This window comes from Molothrus aeneus, chromosome 5 (assembly GCF_037042795.1).
Source record: "Molothrus aeneus isolate 106 chromosome 5, BPBGC_Maene_1.0, whole genome shotgun sequence".
NCBI classification, from domain to species: Eukaryota; Metazoa; Chordata; class Aves; order Passeriformes; family Icteridae; genus Molothrus; species Molothrus aeneus.
Window position 1 is genome coordinate 11,078,453 of NC_089650.1, and position 21,428 is coordinate 11,099,880.

Sequence of the window (21,428 nt, forward strand, 5' to 3'; positions counted from 1 at the left end):
TGACACAGGAAAGGCAGAAATGGGTTTGGGTTCTTAAGATGCTCTATTCTGCATCACACTGACCTATTTATTCTCCTCACACAGGCAGGGAGGGGAACGTTTCATTTTGAAAATGCACATAGCAATGACTGAAACTGCTTGGAGCCTCTGCACTGGGGGAGGCAGCAAACACAGCACTGGATGCAGAGGGGAATTTTCAGGAGAGTTTAGGAGTTAAGACTCCTGCCAACTGGTTCCTGACCAGTCGAGAACACTGCTCATTGACAGAGGAAACAATGATGTCCACAGTGAAAGCCAAGAAGGAAAGGGTGGAGTATAAATAACAAAGCAGAACACAATGTTTTTCCATTTCTGCTTCCCACAAGCTCCCAGTCTCTCACAATTTCAATATAATTTTCCAATGTGCTTTTCCAAACTCTCCTGTTCCCCTGTTGCCCAGCCTGTCACACACATGCCCTTCTGAAAACCTACGGGACCAATCTGGCTCCAGCCAGAAACGAGCCCACTGCCACGGGACGTCACTTCTCCAGAGGATTTCCTTCCCTTCTGACTTCTACGACAGCAGTAAGCAACAGAAATGGAAAATAAACAATAGGCAAACCTTTTTACGTAACACTTCCTCCCCAGGGAAAAACAAAAAGCCTATTAGCCATAAATCAAGGAAATTAAATGCCACTGGTATTTTCCAACCTCAAATACCAGCATCATCCAAACTCCACTTCAGTTGGAAAAAAGCCCTGAGATCCCCTCTCTTGCTTTCCCAAGTGCATGTTCTGCTCTACAAGGTGACTGGGTGCAGGGCTGAGGTTTCATTGATTTTCTGTGATATCCATGTGAAAAGTGCTCAGTTTAGAAGAACATGAGACCACTCCTGCCTCAGCAGGAAACCGATGGCGTCTCCTCTGCTTTGGGAATCATTATCATCAACAAAGATTCTTTACAACAAATTATTCTCTGGATGACACAAACAGCCACCTTCCTTGGCCTCCTACCCTTGTACTGATGTCACAGATACCTGGTTTTGGGCCATATTAAATGTTCCTATAGAAGATGCCCCAAATGCAACGGGACTTGCTCTTTTCAGCCCAGCCAGATTTCAGAATTAACAAAACAACACAGCAGTAAATGCCACTTTGGGGCTGGAGCAGTTTTTGCAAAGTCCTCAAGTCAGCAGACCTGGCTTGGGAAGGGGAGCTGCTGACTAAGAAAGCATCATTTTTGTACAGTTCCTTTGCTGGTTACAACTGGGTTTCCAGGCACTGTCACAACCGCGGGCAGCGCGTGCGAACGCTTTCCAGGAGCAACAGGAAACATGGCAGCTTGACAAGCCTGGAAAGGTCAGGACAGAGGATGCAGAGATCAGCCCACAGCTCTCCCCTCCCTCTCCCTGGCTTTGGACACTGATGCTGACCACAGTTTGAGTCTGACCTTCTGGCCCATGCATTCACTCTAGAGTGCAGTTCCTTAAATAATTAACAAGTGAGTCCTCCCTGATCACCTGCCAACACAGTAAGACAAACTGCTTGGGGCTTCTAGAGATGTCTTGGAATAATATGCCTCAAATATCGCTCTATATATTTGGCTGATGCAGTCTGATACTTGTGGTTTATTTGCTTCTCATTTAGTCCTTGCACACATGCTTGTGCATGTATGTGGAGATGCATCATTTCCTCAGAGAGCAGCAGCCTCCCCCACACTGCTGCTTTCAGCCAGCACCCAACCACAAAACTTTGTCCCTGGGCTGAAGACTGAGTGGCCACAGTGGCCCAGAGATGGCAACAGCGTCACACAATGTCAAGATGCTGTCAGTTTTAAGAAAGGGATGGAATGGGGTACAAGCACAAAGCTGGGAACACGCTGAGTATACAAACATCTCCTGGAGCAGCATAGAAAAAGCATATTTAACAGAACAGGCCTGTTAAAGCCAAGGGAATCGAGACAGATCAATCCTGCAGAAACAAGCAAACAGAGGCACAAAAAGTAGAGGTGAAAGGAAAAAAAAAAAAACTGAGAGGAGGGAAGAAGTAGTAATTAATTAAAGCAGCAACTGGAGAAAGAAGAATGAGGAACTAGGATTGTGAGTAAAGATTCCCCCAGCACACATTTCTTAAAAAAAATTCAACACACACAGAGAATACCAAGTAGGTTGATTGTATCTCCTTTCCCACATCTATAGATTTGCTCTGTATCCTCCTCCTGTTCTGTCCATTAAAATTTATTATTGTTTCACATACCTCCATCTACTTCTCCCTCCTCTCCTCATCAGCCTCCTCCTTCTTCCCCACAGGGGAGATCTCTCACTCCTGGAATGACATTATCTTCTTGCTATACTATTCTCCTCTTGCATTTCCTTCCCATCAACAAGGAGGGTCCTACCACATTACAGACTTGTGAGAGATGTGCAACACCTATCAAAGAAGATCTTGAAAGGACAACAAAAAGGCCCATAAGGGTAAACAGCACAGTGAAGACAGCTATGAGAAATTAAAACCATTCTTTAAAAAGGAACAGCTACAGAAGGAAAAAGGAAAAGAGCATAAACGTCAGCCAGTTAAACACAAACCATAATTAGGCAGACCAAAAGAGATTTAAAGAAAAACTTGCTAAAGCTATCAAAGCTAATAATGGAATACATCAGATAGAGGAAACCTGCCAAAGATCCCCTAAGGCAAATAAATGATGGAGGTCTAAAAGTAGTGCTTAAGGAAGAAAAGACCACAGCAGAAAAGCTAAATGGATTCTCTGCACCAGTGCTGCTAGAGGGAAACCGAAGGAGCTGCCAGACAGGAGCCTTTCCTCTCAGGGCAAGACCCAAGCACTGTCTCTGACTGAAGTGGCAGTAAAAGAGGCTTTAAAGCAAATCAACACCCAGAACAGTTATGAATCCATTGGGCCTGGTAGAATGCATCCAGAGGAAATCAAACAGGCAGCTATTAGCTGTGGTAGGTAGCCTATAATTTAAATGAGACTGGCACTAGGGGAATGGAAGTTGATGAACATGACTTCATTTGGCTCCAGGGAAGGGATCTTGAGGGGGAAACAGACCAGAAAGTGTGATTTTCACTTCAGGTAATTTGGGGAAAACCATAATAAATCGTAATTCTAGCACATTTCTGGATAACTACAGTCCAACAAATAATTAGCCTTGCATACTGCAGGAAGAAGTTATTTGGGAAGCTCTGTTGGTGTTTTATAGACTCATCGGGTACATACATGTTATTGAAACTATGGAAAGCCTTTATAAATACCCAAATATAGCCCAGTCAATCAAAATCACATACACCAATGTTGAGCACCTAAATGCTCAAAAGGGGGTTTTTTAATACAAAATCCCTCACTAAAGACTTCCAATTTCTTCAAGGCGTCATGGAGCAAGAGGGGAAGATCCTCTCATGAATCAATACTTAGCTGAAAGACAGCAAGCAAAGAGCATGACTATGTGAACAGTTTTTACAGCTAGAGAAGAGTACAAGCAGGGCTCCCAGGAGACATGCAATGGCACCTGAGCTACTTCAGGTGCTCACAAAAGATCTTGAAAGGGGACCAAACAAGAGGGGACACATTTGCTGATGACACCAATGTGAATCACACTGCAAGAATTAACTATACCTTGTTGCAGAAGGATCTCACTGTATTTCAATACTGGGGAAAAAGATGGCACAAGAAACAAAGCATCAGTACAGACACAAGCATCATAGAGTGTGTACACACACACTCTAAATCTGCACACAGATTGATGTCTAAAAACCTGGTGTTTCCAGTCACAGTAGGTGTAATGGAATTTGCATTGAGAATGCTGTGAAATTATCAATCACTGCTTAGGAGAGGTCATAAAAGGCAAGCAGAAAATTAGGAACACTATAGTAGAAGAAGAGAACAAAAACCAGAAAGCAGTCCTATGTTATTGTGCTGCAAAGATGGTTCTGGCCCCTTTCTCAAAAGGATGGATTGGAGTATGAAAGTATCCAGAGAAGACTGACAAGAGGAATCAGAAATGCAGAACAGCTTCCATTTGTGAGGGGAGTACAAGACCAGCTAACTTCAGTGTGAAAAGGAGATGGCCTTAGGTGAGGCCATGGGGCTTCAAGGCATGGAAGTGCCTTTATCTAAGTGACAAGCTGATGGCTACTCACAACTCATTCAGCACACCAGAACCAGGGGACACCAACCAGATAATCAGGCAGAAGGCTCACAGAACACAGAGGGAAATCTTAGTGTGCACACTCTGTAATTTAACAACAGAGCCCAACGCACAGGATGCCGTAGAAGCCAAAACTATAAATAGATTTGAAAAAGCAGTCAGAGACATTATGGAAGAAAAGTCCATCAGTGGCTGTTAAGAGCAAAAATAGCAAGTAACTCCTGACTCAGGAAGTCTTTAAACTGCAGATTACTGCAAGCTGGGAAAGAACTGGAGAGAAGCATTATTGTTGCTGGCCCTGTTCTTACAGTGCTTTTTTCAGCAGCTGCTGCTGATTGCTCTCAGGGGCAGGCCACAATACGAGGTGACCCAGCAGGAATTTAAGAGTTCTGCCATTCCCTCAAAAGCCTGGGGCAGACCTCTCTCCTGGTACTGTCCCCAAAAGTCCTGAGCTGAAGAGGGAAACAGCTCAGGCCAAAGCACTGAGCCCTGAGTACTGCCCTGGGCTACCCCAAGTCCCTCCCTGGAGGTAAAGGTGTGTTAGCTCCAGCTCAGAGCTGCACTGCAGCAGTGGCACCACCTCAGAACTGAAGTAAACAGTCATCCTGCTTTGAAAGGAGGCTGGAAGGACAAAATTCCATTTATATCCAATTAAGCAGACATAACCTTACCCCTCTCTTCTGCCAGAGATCCCATAGCACTCCATATTGTCCCTAGAATGCTCCTTACTAGAAGGCAATGTCCTCCTGTCACCTGCTACAGTTTAACATCATCATTCTTAAACCTGGGTGACCATAGCTCTTCACAACACAACACCATATGATGCTTGCAAGTCTGCAGATGGAATTGTCACATTCCCACCTCCCCTTCAGTAAGAGAGTGGTCCAACTTGGAAACCCTCCTACTTTCCTCCAAGTGGCCAGGTTTGGATTGCTGTGTGAGTCCAGCCCTGTCACCACTGCTTGAACAGCAAACAGTGTTTGAGGGAGCCAGCAGGGAGCTGAGATTGGCTCAATGGGTCAGAGTGTGCTGTTAACAGTGCCCAGGTTGTGGGTTTGATCCCAGCCCTCTATGAACCATTCACTTAAAAGCTGCATTCTATGGTCCTTGTGGGTCCCTTCCAGCTCAGAATATTCCATGAGTCATGCAGAGGGGAGAAACCCCAGTTCCAGATTTTTTAAAAAACAGCCCCACTAAGAGAGCTCCAACCACTTCAGCAGTGTTTGCTGAAGACCAAAGGGTACACATAAAAAACAATTTCATACTTTTAGTGCTGCATGAATTAAACTTTGCTCTGGCCAATCAGTTAGGAAATAAAGCTCAACCTGTGTGCAGATCACCTGCGTTTCTGCAATTACTTCACGATTAGACAACTGCTGAAAGCAGCTGGAGGCAAATGCAATACATTTTCTAGCAAAACACAAAATGAAACAGTCTGTTTCAATGCAAGAAAATACATAAATGAGGCTGTTAACAGAGCTGTTTGGCAAAGAGTAATCAAATAAAATGAAATATGGTACATTAAGTTTGGCACTTTGTGGCATTTTATTTTTGTCATTAGAACATTGCTGAAGAAATTTCAATATATTCAGTAGCGTTACTATGGCATTCTGGAGTGCTGCAAAAAACTTTTGCTATGTCTTTAGAAACAAAGGCAAAATGCTATCATTAAATCTACAGAATCAAAGTTATTTAAAAACAGCATGTCTTAAAAATGTGACTATCAGAACCAAAGTTTGTCCATCAGCATGTAAACTGCTGACACCAGTTTTTGCACAGTTATCACACAACAGAAAGTGCTATTTTATGGTAATAAAAATGTTAATTAGATCAACGCATCAATAGCACAACTTTTTCTAAAGAAAACTATTCCATGTTACAAACTTACTTTAAACAACATAAAAATGCAAGTATTATCCTGTGGCCACTCCTACCTGAAAAGGGATTCTCGTGACAGCCAGATCTCATTCTGTTTCACGGTCTTCCAAGAGAAGAGCAGCAGCAGCAAAGCAAAGAGGGTCGGAACAGTAATTCTCCATTTATTTAGCCACGTAGACAGCTTTTTTAGACCGTGGACAAAAAGGATGCAGTACCCCATACTGTGGGGAAAAAAAAAAAAAAAGGAAAGGCAAAATGTACCTAAAGTTATATTTCAAGTGTCTGGTTGATATGCAAGACCATCCACTACTGCATTTATTATACAATTACAGGGAATTTTTGGACTAATGATATTTTCTGGGCTAACAAACTTCAATTCACCAGCAGCTTTCCTCAAGTCACTACACAATTTCCAAATTAATCTAAATGATAGACCCGGATGCCAAAAGTACAGTCACATACATAATATAACCCAGCATAATGGTAGCTTACACCAGCCACAGAAGGCAGCTGCTTTTCTGAACAGCAAGCTAGGAAAGCACCATGTAATAACAGTAATACTGAGCACTACTGGAGCAGTGTGGAAATGACAGGCATTTTAACAGGGGGAAGTCTCCAAACAATCCCAGTGGTGGCTGCTATTAATTCCAGTTTACAAATTGTGAAGCTGAGGCAGGAGACAGAGAGCTGTAATCAATGCTGCTGCAGGAGCAGGTGACAGAGAGCACCAAAGGGCAGAAGTGCCTCTCTGGGTCTTGCACTTCTACATCAAGGCCAGCCCAGAAGAGCTGAGATGTGCTGGCAGATCTTCTTGCTGCCCTCCCATGAACTGACACACAGTCATCTCCAGCCCCCAGTGCTTCCAGGGCTCTCCACGAATAACTACTGTGGCATTTTCACAGGCCAAATTTGGACTGAAGTCTTACTCTTGAATAAATTTACATCAATTCAGTAATTATTTACCTTAATTCAATGGTTATGTTAATTCCTCCAATGACGTCCCTCTGAGTTGAAAATTCAGCGCTTTTGGTTGCTGTGCTTTGTAATCGCTAATTCTGCTTGTAATTTTTCACAAGGAATTTAAATTTCTATTGCTCAACAAATTGCATTAGCTTATGTAGCACACTTCAGGTTACTTAGCACCTGATTTAGTGTTAGACTTAAAGCCTATCTTAGTCCAGGCAGCTCTCCCTGATGAAATAAGGGAGCAGAAGGCTCTCGAATAAACTTGGGGCTGATCAATAAACAGAAGCATAGCCCTTCCCAAACACTGGTACACCTTGAACCCCAGCTGAATCCACATTTAAAAGCAGGCAGATCATTGACAGATCTTTGCACCTGCCCACACTTAGGCCAGACCTTTACAGGCTTTCCTGATCTGTACAGAGATGTTGGAGCAACTTCCCGGTGAGAATGCTACGAGGCAAGAAAAACTAGGAACAAAATTCCCCTGTCAGAGGTGACCTTGCAGGCAAGCATGCAATATGGTGAAAGTCAATGTGGAAATCAGAAAAAGGAAAGTGTTCCATATTTGAGGAGCTCTCTGTGTGCTTCTTGGCATGGCTTCTATGCCCTCCTGGAGAGCTGGAAACATTGCTATTGCTTAGGCTTCCCAAGGATGGAGAAGGACAAGAATTCTTCCTCTCACTGAGGAAAAACCTGCCTTTGTTGCACGTACTGATCTGCACCACTGCACTGTCTCTGGCACAGCACAGGTGCCTTACAGAACACTGAGAGAACTATAGACAGATGGGGCAAATCCAGAGACAACATCAGATCTGCTGATCAATCAGAACTCCTTCACTGCTGTTTTTGAGTTCTCCCATTCTTCAGAAGTGGTTACCTGATATTTATGTCAATTAGGCTTGCATTTTGCTGTAACACATTTCTTGTTGTACATGTGCTGTTTTTTCATTAACTCTTTTGCACATATATATTTATTGCACCTACATTAACTGCAACCAACATTTAGAGTTATAGAGATGTTGATGCCAAACAATCCAGCCTTTAGTTATTGAACCCTACTTTAAAACCTCTGAAAAGCTAATATCAGTAATAATCCCTCCCTTTCCAACAAGAAATGCCTCAAAAGTCTGCAGATGGATTTCACTCTGTTATTTTGCCTTTCCTCAATTTTATCCCTCCCTTGGAATTAATTATCTGAAATAAATATTATTTAATTGCTTTAGCACAAGGCCATTTTTAAAGTGATTTCCCTATACCTTCACGTATTCAAGAACAGACTATTCCTACAGAAACAAAAATGCAAAAGTCAATATCTTGGTATTTATGTCAAATCCTGTCCAGCTGTTGGGAATTTCTGCCTTAGCAGCAGTACTCAGTCTGAGGCACAGTCAGCATCACATTACTCCTCCTCCAGATCCCGTGATATGCTCTAAACCAAACAGAGTGTCCACACCAGTGTATTAAAACACCTGTCCAAAAACTATAATTATATTACTATTGCTTCCTAGTTCCAAAGCCAGATGATCTGTCATACCTTGCTTCACTTGTTTCACACTAGACCCAACAGTCCCAGTACAGAAATTACCTTTACCACAGTGACCATGACATTTCAAACCAGTGAAGCACCAAACTTGTGAAGATGGAGCTGCTGCAGCAGCAGCCTGCCCTGACAGTCACTGCACCAGGAGAGCCCCCCTACCCCAGGTTCATCCCTCTTCCCTTGATCCCAACCTCACCAGGCTTCAGAGGAGCCCTTTGAAGCTGCTCTGACTTTTATCCAGCCAGCAGCAGCCCCAGCAGTTGTACCCTGGTGGAAAGAGCCTGTGCAGGTGAGGCTGCACTCGATTGATGAAGGTAACTTGCCAGGTAATGCCTCCTCTGTGGTTAATTCTGCTGTGACCCTGCCACTGCCTACAAATACAGAGAACATTTCAAACAGATTTGCTTTTCTTCTCAGAGTGATGGGGGACTTAACTCTGTATCAAATCTTACCACTGGCCTGCCAGGAAATCAGGTTTTACTCATACACACAGGAAAAAAAAAAAAAAAAAAAGAAAACATCTCAAAAGGACTTTTCATCAAAGACTTGTTTGCTGCTTGAAAAACTTACCCTTAAGTACTACATTCCAGATATCTCTGTAGCTAACTGCATATGTATTGAGGCTGCAGGGTTTTGGGTTTGGGGGCTGTTTGATTTCTTAGTTAACTCTAGCATTTCCTAGGGAGGGAAACATTTCTCCTGAAGATCTTTTCTCTCAGCCTTGCCACACAAGCACTTTTCTGAAATACTCAGTAGCAAAACCAAAACAATAGGAAACGAGCAAAATCCCCAAACCACTTTCCTAAATCCATTTTCCACTGGATTATTGTAAAACTGCTAGGCTTTATTTCTTTTTTTTTTTTTTTTTGGCTTTTGTAGGATAAGCAACAGCCTGCTACAGCAGTGACAAGTCCATGCCACCTTGGTCCCTGGAGTCCTGAGAAACAGCCCACCAAGTTCACATGGTAGTAGACTTCATGTGGGCTCACAATGAGCGTGCATTACAGGAGAACCTGTAACTTCAGGAATTCCATGGTGCAGCAGAAAAGCTGGGCAAATGGACGAACAAGCCAATGATTTCATGATTCCTCACAGTTCCAGACTCCTGCAGTATGAAAGTGGCACTTTAGGCATGCCCTAAATCACAGCGAGGGCTGAGGGCCAGGCAGCCCAGCAGGGAAACCCTCTGTGCCACAGCCATGTGATTCTGGCAGACTGCACACAGGGAGCTGGGTAATGACACATTTTTGTCTATCATTTCTGTGCCTTGTTAATATTGTTCCACCTGTAAGGCAGCAAAGTGATGGGAGGCACAAGCAGATGGGAATGCAGTGGCATACAGACCTTATTTCCCATGGTGCTCTATATGCATTGCCCTATTAAAGCTAGAGCCAAAACAGCACATATTTAATATTTGCAAACACATCTTGGGTAATTAGATTGCAAATTCAACCTTTCCTTTGGCCATTACGGCTCCTTTCCCAAGGCAAGGCTGTTCCTGAGCATGCTTGCACACAGCTCTGCTCTCTATGGATGAGGTTTCTCCCTTTTCAGTAAAAATCAGGAACAGTTTCACTGCATTTGGCTCTCATGGTGATGGCATTTCATCAAAGCCACATGTGCCACAGCCCTGGATTACCAGGATGCTCTGCAATCGCAGTCTGCCTGCAGCAGAAACCACTTGACCTCCTTCAGGAATTGTTTGGAGACCAGCTGCTGCTGTGGAAAACTCCTGAAGAGCAAGGCATGTTCTAGTCATGCTTTCTGCTGCATTTTCCAAGTCGTGGCTCTGCACAGTGCACAGCCAGAGCAGGCTGAGAACTGAAGTTCTGAGAGAACCAGCCTGGACACCAGCAGCTGCAGTTCCACCCTCTTCTAACTCACCCAGCTAGGACTGTAAAAAGGAGTTTAAAAAAGGTGGGGGAAACTATGTAGAAAAGATGCTTCCCTCACACTTTTTAATGTGAGGTAATTTTGTGGATGTCAAATCTTGTGAACTAGCTGCTTGGGGTTTTTTAAAAAGTGATTTAATCTCAACTACACAAATGTAAATTTGGAGTAAATCCACTGATTTCATCAAAGAAGTTACTCCAGATTTCATAGCTCAGCCTAGATAAGAATCCAGATGCATCCATGCATACATATCAGTTTGAGAAAGAGTTTGAGAAAGCAGCTTCTGGAAGCATGGAAGAAACACTGCCATGTTCAGGGGCTGCTAACACAACAAAAGGGATTATATCAAAAGTATACTGAGACCAGAAAATGCACTTGGCTTCAACATTTCGCCCAGGAGGCTCTTTCTGGGCTGCAAAACTCCTTCTTGATTTCCAGCACTTATTTAAGATGACTCCCTTACCTTCCATAAAAATCAACCCTCGCTTCCAAGCTGCTCTGAGGCAAGTTTAACCCTTGTGCTCTTGACTAAATTGCACGATGCCCTTCAGAGAGCAGCAAGCACAGCCCTCCAGAAAGACCCTGTCTGCTGCCAGCTCCAAATGCTGAACGCAAACATTCCCATTCTCTCACTTCTAGAGCTCCCCACAAATTTCTAAGCCTCAGAACCACACATATATTACCTGGCACAACACACTTTACATGCTCCTAGTCCCAGCTACTCCAGCTCTGCAGCCTGAGCAGAGGAAAGGAACTGAGAGGAAGAGGCAAATGCAGCTGAAATGCAGCTTGGAGGCAGGGCTGCTGCTGCAGGGGAAAAGACAGTTCATCCCTGCAAAACTCATCGGCTCTGCTCACACTTCTCTAATGGAGAGTAATTGATTGCAAAAAGCACGCTTGGCATGCCCTGGGGGCTGCTCCTGCCTCACTGCAGCAGCCACATGTGGAACGGAGTGCTGGCAAAAATCAGCATAGCCACGGTGGCTCTTTCTGCCCCAAAAAGCACTGTCAGGCACACAGCCCCAGTGATGAGCTGTGCTGGCAGAGTAGCAAAGATGCTGCTTTATGAAAAATGTCAAGGTTTTCAAGGCTGGAGCTGTTTGGGCCAGAATGAATTCTGGCCTTTGAAAAAGAATGTTTCCATCTGGAAATAGAGTGTGCTTGTACATGCATGCTAGGTCGCACTTGAGTCATTATATCATAGAAACATTAAGGTTGGAAAAGACCTTCAAGATCAAAAAAAAAAAAAAAACAACCAAACACCCAAAACCAAAAACCCAAACATTTTCTGGATCACCCAAAAGATCCAGAAACTCAGAAGCTGTGGCACTTCCTGCAAACTGGATCACCTGGATTCAAAGCACTGTGCCAGGTCAGTCTCAGACCTGGGGATGTAGGTGGGTGCACATGTAGGGTTTTGAGTCCCCAAAATTCCCCAGCCATCAAAGCCCATGTGCTGATCTGGAATAACCACACTCCATTGGCCCAGGTTTTCCAAAAATTCGGAGAAGTTTACCTTGCATGCCAACTTTGCTGCTAGATTGAGACTTGGCTTCACAGCTGGTACAAGGACAGCCTAAACCCAGCAAGTTACAGGCTAGAAAATGTAACAAAAGTGCAAGCATGGCCCAGGTCAGGTCTAGACAAAACTGCCACCACTGAGTGCTCCAGCAGGGTTTAGATCAGCACTATTTATCCCAAAAAGGTGCTGGGGATGTGGCAGATAAACCTTGATGTCCCAACTCTCAGATGGGTGTCCCCTTCCAAAGGGGCATTCTGGGCTGCTCTCCCCAGCCATCCTTTTTGGTGTCCATCTCCTTTTGACTGTAGCTTCATCTTGGGTTGGAGAAGTCCTTCGTTTCTAATATTTTTGTCTAAAGTTTCACTACAGTCAGCACACCTTGGGTTAACTACAACAAGGTATTTTTCACAGGATGATGTGAGTATCAAAGTACCAAAACTTGCTCAACCAGATGGGAAGGGAAAAGTACCGAAACTTGCTCAACTATAGAAGGGAAAAATCTCTTTAACAGTCATGTTTTGGACTAAATGTCCAAAGACAAGGAGGATGTGGGGTGTGTCTCTGTGCCACAGAGTAAGCCAGCAGCATTCACTGGCACTGAGTTTTGGGAACAATGGGAAAAGCATTGTTCAAACTGCCTCTCTCTCAGTAAGGCTGCCATGGAATTGATATACATTTTCTTGGTCACTAGAAGTTTTGAAAGACTTCAGGAAGACCATCAAGATATAACAGTTAACATACCAAAAAAATCCCGCTGCAAAAAAAAAAAATCTCTACAGCTTGGAAGTATCAGCGTGACAACCAAGCACCAGCAACATACTTAACTTATAGTGATCCTGCCGAATAAAATACCAAATTTTCACTGGAATTAAGCAGGCTTTTCCTGGAATAAAGTCTGCAGGTCATAATACAAAGGCATAGCAAACTATAAACACTGGAAGAATATATCTAACTTGGATAGGTACCTTATGAGTTAGTGCTAAGACTTTGTCACTGGCTCTAAATTAAAATCTATGTAGGCCTGTACTAAAGGTACTTAGACATGATCAGCCAAGTAATCAAAATGATTTACCTATACCAGCAATGTGATCCTCTAGGCAGAACGTGATGTAATTAGAGAAAATGCAGGAACTTTTCCTTATTAGAGAGAAAATATGGACTAGAAATTAATGATTTCACTAACCCTTGAATAGCTATTCAACATTTGGATGCATTTCCCCTTCCTTCCAAAAAGTCACGTGATAAACAACCCCCTCCATTAGAGTGTTTGAGTCCAAGATTTCACATCCAACAGATTTCTACCTGAAATATTTACAGGTAATACAGAAACCTTTCAGGTTTCTCGTTCTATATTAATTATGGAAAGAAAATATTTTATAAATGAAAAATCCAATATAATTCCATGAGGATTCCACAGAAATTTCCCTACATCTTATATATTTCAGTGGAGATGGGTCTGTATGCTAGTTTTAATTTAAATATTGTCATAACTTCTGGAATTCCATAATAGGAAATAATTTCCCATACGGTTCCATCACAAGTCTCCAAAAACTCCAAATATATAAGAATATTATCTATTAAATTTCACAAGGCATCATCTTAAGGCCAAAGTATTACCTTGTAAATCAGAATTCCACTTTTAATCAGCATGGCCAAGTAGACTACTTCCACAAGATGACATTTTTAAAACCAATATCTTTACCTATCTCTATTATTTTCAAGAGCAGAATAAATGCATTTGAAGGTTTTCCTTTAGGTTAATCTATCACAACAAAACCAGAAATCTTTCTACTATAGCCATTAGTGCCCATAACTCCACAAAAATATAGCTTTTTCCTGTACAAGCCCAAAACACAACACATTTCTCAAAAGCACGTTTTAAATTTAGTTAAAATAACTCAATACAGCAGCCTAGACCAAACATGCCATGAGCTCATCTTTTTCAGCTTTGCAGAATCATTTCAGTTTTTATTCCTACATCTTTACTGCCTTTTGCCAAAATATATGGCACTGGCATCTCAGCATTTCCTGCCTGCCTGCATTAACAGAGGTTGGCTGCTTTGATTTCTCCTTGAAGTATTTAATAGAGATGGGGCAAACCTCCAAAGGCAGGAGCTGGAGTTTGGACATGCATCTGCAAGGGAGCTGCTCACGGCATTGAGCCTTTAGAAAGGAGTTATTTCTCATTTATTAATGAGAACTCTCTCTGCCCCCTTTTGAAGGGCAGAGTGGAGTTATCATCCCTGCTTCACAGATGGGGAAGCAGCACTGGGTCACTTGCCCCAGCTGAAGTCCCAAGCACCTCGCCTCCAGCCACGAGCCATTTTTGCAGAGTGATGCTCAAATTGGTACCCTGCAGGGGGACAGAGGCATCCCTCACTGGAAACTCAGCTGGGGCTGCACTCTGGCCTACTGTCATCACATAATGGCATCCCATTTCACTCCCAGTGCCCTCAGGTCTGCACCTGAATTACAGGGAATATAATCCACTTCACTTCTTTTGAACTTTGGCTGCCCCGTGACGCCCGCAAGAACGGCAGCAACAGAGCAGGCAGTGAAATCATGTCTGTTTCCAGTAAATGGAACAGGTGTAATTTGGATTCCATATACAAATCCCAAATGACTTGTGGACTTAACGTGAAAACTGGCAAAATGCTTAATTGTGTCACTGAATTGAGATCAGGGAGAAGATAAACTGGCTCCACCGAGCCAATGAGACTTTCACTGCTGACTTCGCTGGGTCAGTGTCTGACTCCAAATAAAAAGAGAAGCTTCTTCTGTAAATCAGATGATCCCTTACAGGATCTGATCTAATACTGAAAGAATTTGGAAAGGCAAACAGAAATTCAGCTCCTGGTGAACTTGTAGCTTCAAATGACAATAAAGAAAGGAGTGGCACAGGAAACTGAAACCCCATTGCACAACTGGTCTTTAGGAAAATGAAACTAATGTGGAGTACATGACATGCTCCCAGGAGAGAAGCACCAGTAAGTCCCATCCCCAAATGGCTACCTTGTAAGCACTGGGCACTTCTGCTTAGAAATTATCAGGTTCATAAAAGTTACAGATGATTCCACCATGTACCAGGTTACCTTTTTTTTTCCTCCCTCCAATTACATAAATTACTAATGTTTGGGATTACACCAGCTGGAAAAAATGCATTTGCACAAAGGATTAAAAACATGCTCTATGCAGAGGCAAAAACTTATATGGTCTCTGCGTTGCTACAGCATGAGGAAAACTTTACCATGATGTGTTAATTTCTTGAAAAATACAAGAATGTGTTTTTTCCTGGATGATGGCTTTCTTGCAGATTTTTAAGATAGATGGTGAAGCAAATGCCATCCTGTATACAGCAGCGATCTCATCTCCCAGTATTGTCAATTAGGGTTGCAACATCAACTCTTGATATAGTGAGGAGCTGGCAAAAAAAACCTGACAGCAACCTGTAATTGCCTGTGCTGGGAAAGAGTAACTGTGCACCCTGCAACCCACTCACTGCAATATCCACCACGAACAAGCGGCCATCAAAATGGGGCAGGTATCACTGGATTGCCTATTGCTTTCAGCAAATTGGAAATAACCCATGGAGGGATGTTTTGGGTGATTTGTTGGTTCATATGAGGCTCTGAAAACAGCTCAAGTTGTCCAGCTATGACACAACAGCTCAGCCAGAAGCCACAGCTATTAGGGTAGCAGTGAAAGACGAGGCAAACACAGAAATTGCTCTGGTAGGAGAGGTCTGATCCCATGAGGTGAGGGCAAGCCCAGCTCTGTGGGAATGTCAGTAGAGCAGGCAGCTCCCAGATAGGCCAAGAGTTTGCATTGCTGCTCCCGTTTCTGCACACTAAAGGGCTACACAGGGGAAGAGCTGCTGCTCTCTGACTACAAATTGCTCAGGACTCAGAACAACTGCCTGCCCTCAGTCATTCTGCAGTTCCATACAATTATACTGTCTGTGGGGTTCTGAGCAGCATTTGCATTGACATTTTGAAGAAGGAAAAAAAATGTAATTTAAGTCTTTCACTGACTCAGCTTTTTAAGTGATGCCACTCTGTAAAACTGGTCTAGAGAGCTGTATCTTGTTCATCACTCCCTAGGTATTTCACACCTTTTGACCTCCTGAAAACAAGTTTTCCCATCTTCCACAAGAAAAAACAAACAAACAAACAAAAAAGCCAAATTAAAAGACAATAAATTGTTTTCCAATTGAGTTTTTCACCTAAAGTAATACTATTATTAAAAATTCCTAATTTAAATGAGTAATTCCTAATTTAAACGAGTACGCTTGTAACCTTCAAATGAAAAATAAATACAAGAAATATCTTCTCCAAGTATTTCTGTTTAGCTGAACACAATTATAGAAAACATCCAACCATTCTGACATAGTTTGTGTGCTTCTCCCCTGAGGCAGGGCTGCAGACAGAAGAGGAATTGTTCCAAATACCCATCAATCCCCAGAAGGCAAGGCCCAGCCATATAATTAGACATTGAGCAAAAGGCTTATTTCTTTCTTCTTTCTATTTATAATATCTTTTACATAAATCCTTGGGTCCTTACTTAACTTTTATTGAAAAGAAAATGCTTGACATTTTCCCCAGGTACCTACTGAGCACCGCTGAATTAGGACTGCAGGCTGTGTCACACATACGCCACTGTCCCATCCGTAAAAATGCAAGTGCCACATCCATAAGTATCAATAAAAGGCTATTGCTTGAAACAGAGAGAGGAAAGTGCCTTCCAGCATAAGCCCAAAAACATAGATCACCAAATCCCCTGAATCTCTTTGAGGACTTTTGTCTAAATAAAACTGCATGGCAACCTCTGAGTTGCTGAGTTTTAGAGACTGAAGGGCAAAGGACAGGAAAACCCCTTTTCAAGATGTAACTTGAGAAAACTGCTACAGGCTGTTCTAAATAAAGAACATGAGCACTTCCTTAGCCATCCTTACTAAATTGCCATCCTCCTGAGGGAAAAAGCAAAACAAAACAGAATCACATTGTTTTTGTGTTGCCATAGTCATGAATGTTAGCAGAAGTTCCCCTCATCATCCCTGCAATTTTGGACCTGGAGGATGCCAGAGATGCTCAGCTCTCTCCAGATCATTTGGCAAGGAAGTCCCCACCTTTGCCATGCACTGCCAGGGTCTGCCTTCCCTTTTCATGCCAGCTACCTGCCAGCCTGGGCTGAGAGCAAAAACCAAATGTTGCAAAGCAGGACAGGAGCGATCTGAGCCAAATATGAGATCCAGGGACTCTGACACAGACTTACGCCAGATTTAATTCTTCTACCTCAGTCTTTCTAATTGAAAAAAAAAAAAGAAAAAGTAGCAACTATCAATCACCTACTTTGTAGGTCATAGATTTGCAAAGCCCTCAGGGAGATGAAAAGCATTATACAAACTATATGCACACATGGTAACGCTGATTAATTTTCTCTGTGCAAACATACCCTTTTTTCTTCTTCATTGCCCCTCCTCTCATTATATCAGCAGTCTCATCTGGAGGAGGACGAGGAACTGCTGACAGCTGAAGTATTTTCCGCAGTTGTTCTTTTGAGATTCAGAAATGCAACCACTCAACACAGCCCTGTGTTCAGCTGACTGTTTCCTTAATAGCTTTGCTCTTTCATGTGTTTCCTCATTTTCTGTTACATGAATTTAAAGCAATCTGATTTCCAAGTTAATTTGAAATGATGCAGGATCCATTAGCTGAGGGTATCATTTGCAAAATAACTCTGAGAGACAACTTTCACTCACTATACTTTCAGGTGTACCCTCAGCTAACAAAGGCAGGGCTAGTGATGTGAACAAAGTCAGCAGAATTCAACCTAAAAAGCATGTCTGTGTACAGAGGCACAGGGATACAGCCTAACTGTATAAGAGCCTTGTAACACGTGCAATAGCTCCTCCACAGCCTGAGGTTTACACCAATGAGCAGCTTTTTTGTGACAGTGCTTACACCAATGGCAATCAAAAAATGTACAGCTTTTCAAAAGATTGTCTGTAAGCATTTTTCTTAGGATGTTTGGATGCACAATTCCTGAGGAATAGAATTTAAATGTTTTGTGGAATAAAACTTCTGTTTCAGTTGTCACAAAGTAACCCAGGGTGAAACTGAGGACTTCTGTTTTGTCATCAGCTCTGCAGTGGCAGTTCCCATGTGATATAACAGAGGCTGGCCCCCTGCACCAAGGGTAGAATTGGGATTTCTAACTTGCAGCATCCAAGACACAGCATTTACTTATGGAACAAACTCACTGGCACAAGTTTTCCAGAGCTGCTGAGGAATCTCCCTCTTTGGACTCAAAGCTGTTTGCACCTGGTCCCAGACAATTGGCTCTGCTTGCCCAGGGGACTGGGACCAGATGACCTCCCAAGGTCCTTTCCAGCCTCAGCCAGCCTGTGTTTCTGTCAAATGGGCAATGGTCTGGTGCATCTTGGCCTCTGAGTGCCACTGCAGCCTCCAGTGTGGACACTGTGGAGATGTCACAAGTGACACCTCAAAGCTGTCCCTGCATAAACACAATTGGAAGAACCCAGACAGCTGAAGTGAGAATTGTTAGAGGCTGGAAGCTGAGGGGAAATTCAGAGCACTGGCTGAGGGATGGAGAAGTGGCTGGATTTTCCTCCTCCTGTTCACCAAGTGCAAATCTCCACTCTCAGATGTGCACGCAATCAGTAGCTTACAGGCAGGAGCCCATGTACATATCCCACAATGAATCCAGGAGCCTTTTGAGACAGCAGAAGTCTCCCTTGTGTTTACTGACCACCTAATGGAGTGGGAAAGCTGAACAAGAGCCCAATAAAAGCATGACAGGCTAACTTTCCAGCTGCTCTCTTTAAGATAAAATCATTAAGGAATTTAATTTGAGAAGGCTACCAAGATAAAGAGTCTTGGAGGACAACCCTCAAGAAACAACACCTCATCTCTGTATTAAGCTGTGTCAAGCACACACACTAAAAAACCCCTGTGTTTAAAAAGAAAAGCAAGGATTTTGAGTAGCTTTGCTCCTGCCAAGCAATCTGCTCTCAGCTGACTATAACATCTCTCATGCTTTAACACCAAAATCCCAGGCAGAGAACAAACACACTGTCTTGCAAGATAATGTTTGAAGTATTTAAAAGGGAAGAAGCAATCATGCCTGCTTTCAGAAAATGAGATGGTGGTCTCATTAGCAAAAAAAATTCAATTGCAATAGTTACCTCGGCATGTAAAGGACTCGCTCTGCCACCACAAATCCCACCCTGAAGAAGAGGTTGCTGGCTGGGATGAATGGGAAAACCAGGAACAACAAGCCAACCAAAACTTCTTTGTGTTCCAGTTTCTGCAATAATACAAAATTAAACAATATCAACTAAAAAAATCCAACTTGATTCACGTCTAACTTTTTTGAGGGTCATTAAAAAAGCAACTTTGATTAACATTTGGCATGTTTTTGCATTTAAGAGAAATTTTTACAAGACACTAGTCTTGGATATTTGGGCACTCCTGGTGCATCTAATATGCCCAGAAAATGCACAAATACTACCCACTGTGTCTATTATTACCCTTGGTATCTTTCCCAAGGTCAGCTCTACTATATGCATGGCACAGCTATCACCTAAGATACAACTCCTATTGGTAATATGTAAGTACAGAGTAGTGTGAATGTATACATTAGCATGTCTCCAACAGTGTGACTCTGTGTAAATACACAAATGCATATCCCATACACACAGACTGCTGTGTTCAATCCTAAATGTTTATACCAGAGAAAAAGCTGTTCAATCAGTCACATCTTGTGTAAAGAAAACTAGCCTTAAGTGACACATTAATGCAGTAATTTTATCTCTTTCAAGGAAAATATCTACACTTGAAATGATACTTTTGCACACAAGGTCTCCACAGTCATACAGAGTCAGAAATTTGAGACATGCTGTATGCTAAAATTAATGTTTTTCACTTGAGCTCAGTTAATGCCCTCCACTTGTACTCACTTTAATGTTAGCTGACTCTTTGAGGAGGAATGGAATTACCACATGCAATTCAAACCAAGTGTGCTCCATGGGGCCAGCCCAGGGATGCAGTGGCCACTGGTCCTGCCATGGAGAGACCCAAGCCTCCTTGGCAAGCTGAGTGTCAGGTTTAGCTCCACCCCAAGGGGGTAAATCAGCTCTTGCTTCTCAAAGAATGACACCAGGATAGAAGTGTAGCTTCAGGCCTGTTCAGTCACCCAGGCAGACATCTGTGCTCTCCTGGCTCAGATGCTGCTTCTCACTGTCTGCAGACACCCAGAGAAGCTTTGTCATGCCCAGAAACAGATGCAATCAGAATCACTTAATGGTTGCAGCACTTTCTAATTGTTGTGGGTAATTTCTTAATTTTGGAGAGCAAATTGACTTCTCTTTACCAGAGGGAGCTACATTTAGAAATGTTGAACAAGATTTTAGAGTAGAGAAATGGAGTCCAGTCAATGATGAGGGGCCAAGCAGTACAAACTGTCCTGCTTTTGCACAGACTGCAGCAGCAGTTACCTCTGGTCTAGAGAGTGGCTGAAATTCAGGAGTCCTACCTTTAAAATGTATTCATCCTATTCTATGGCAAAGACAACAGGTCTTTTCTGTGGGTACCAAAAGCAAGGGTACAAGTCAGGAGGCTCTGATGTAGCTTTGGAGGAGCTGAACCACAGGATCACAAAAAAGTGCACGGATTTCCCCTGTCTCAAAGAGGAATCATGAGGCAGAGAGAGGAGTAGAATTCACGTCTCCAGACTTCTTTATCAATATGTGTTTTAAATAGCACCACAGTTATCTATAGTACTCCTATTATTGACTTTTTCAGTATCCTGGATTCACAGTTACTAGTGCCTACATGCAGTCACAACAGCATCCAAGGAACGTTATTCTCAGAGCTGAAGGAGACATCAATCCATAAAGATGATGAGCAGAGGTGCCTGGTAATTACAGCAGAAAATTGAGTTGGGAAAAAAAAAAAGGATTAAAAATTTCTTCTCATCTCTGAATCAAAATTACCAGTTCTAGCTCAACTTCAACTTCCCTCCCCACCTAGATCTGGAAATATACTCCATTTTTCTCCTGACATGTGGTTCCCCCTACCCACTTTGTCTGACCTGATCATGGTGCCCAACTTCTGCTACCACTCTACCCCAGGGGTTTGACACTGGAGGACCAGGAGGCACAGCAAGGTATGTAGGGCCAAATACAACGTTCTCAGCCCCCAACATACAAATAGCTGGTTTGTTTGCTTTCAAATAAACCAGCTATCAAATATTTCTCCAGTTGTTGATCATTAAATCAATAATTGGGAAAACAATCTCTAGTTAAACATCTCTAGGAAGGGCATGGTATTATTCAAGGCTGCAGCACTGCAGATAAGCAAAGGAAACTGAATGCTAGAGAAAGACAAATAAAACTCATACATCAAACAGCAAAGAGGAAAATGTGGGAATTAGCTCAGCTGAAGGATCAAATGGTTCTGCATGCCCTT

At 42.8% G+C, this 21,428-nt stretch overlaps 1 protein-coding gene across 1 annotated transcript in view; it reads right to left on the reverse strand.

Moving 5' to 3' along the window:
* Positions 1–21,428, reverse strand: part of TMTC1 (transmembrane O-mannosyltransferase targeting cadherins 1) — a 141,014-nt gene that overhangs the window by 43,833 nt on the left and 75,753 nt on the right. Inside the window, exons 9-10 of the mRNA XM_066549630.1 lie at positions 19,145–19,266; positions 6,076–6,240 (exon numbers count right to left, since the gene is read on the reverse strand). Coding sequence (XP_066405727.1) covers positions 6,076–6,240; positions 19,145–19,266 — 287 coding nt within the window. The remainder of the gene's footprint in view (positions 1–6,075; positions 6,241–19,144; positions 19,267–21,428) is intronic.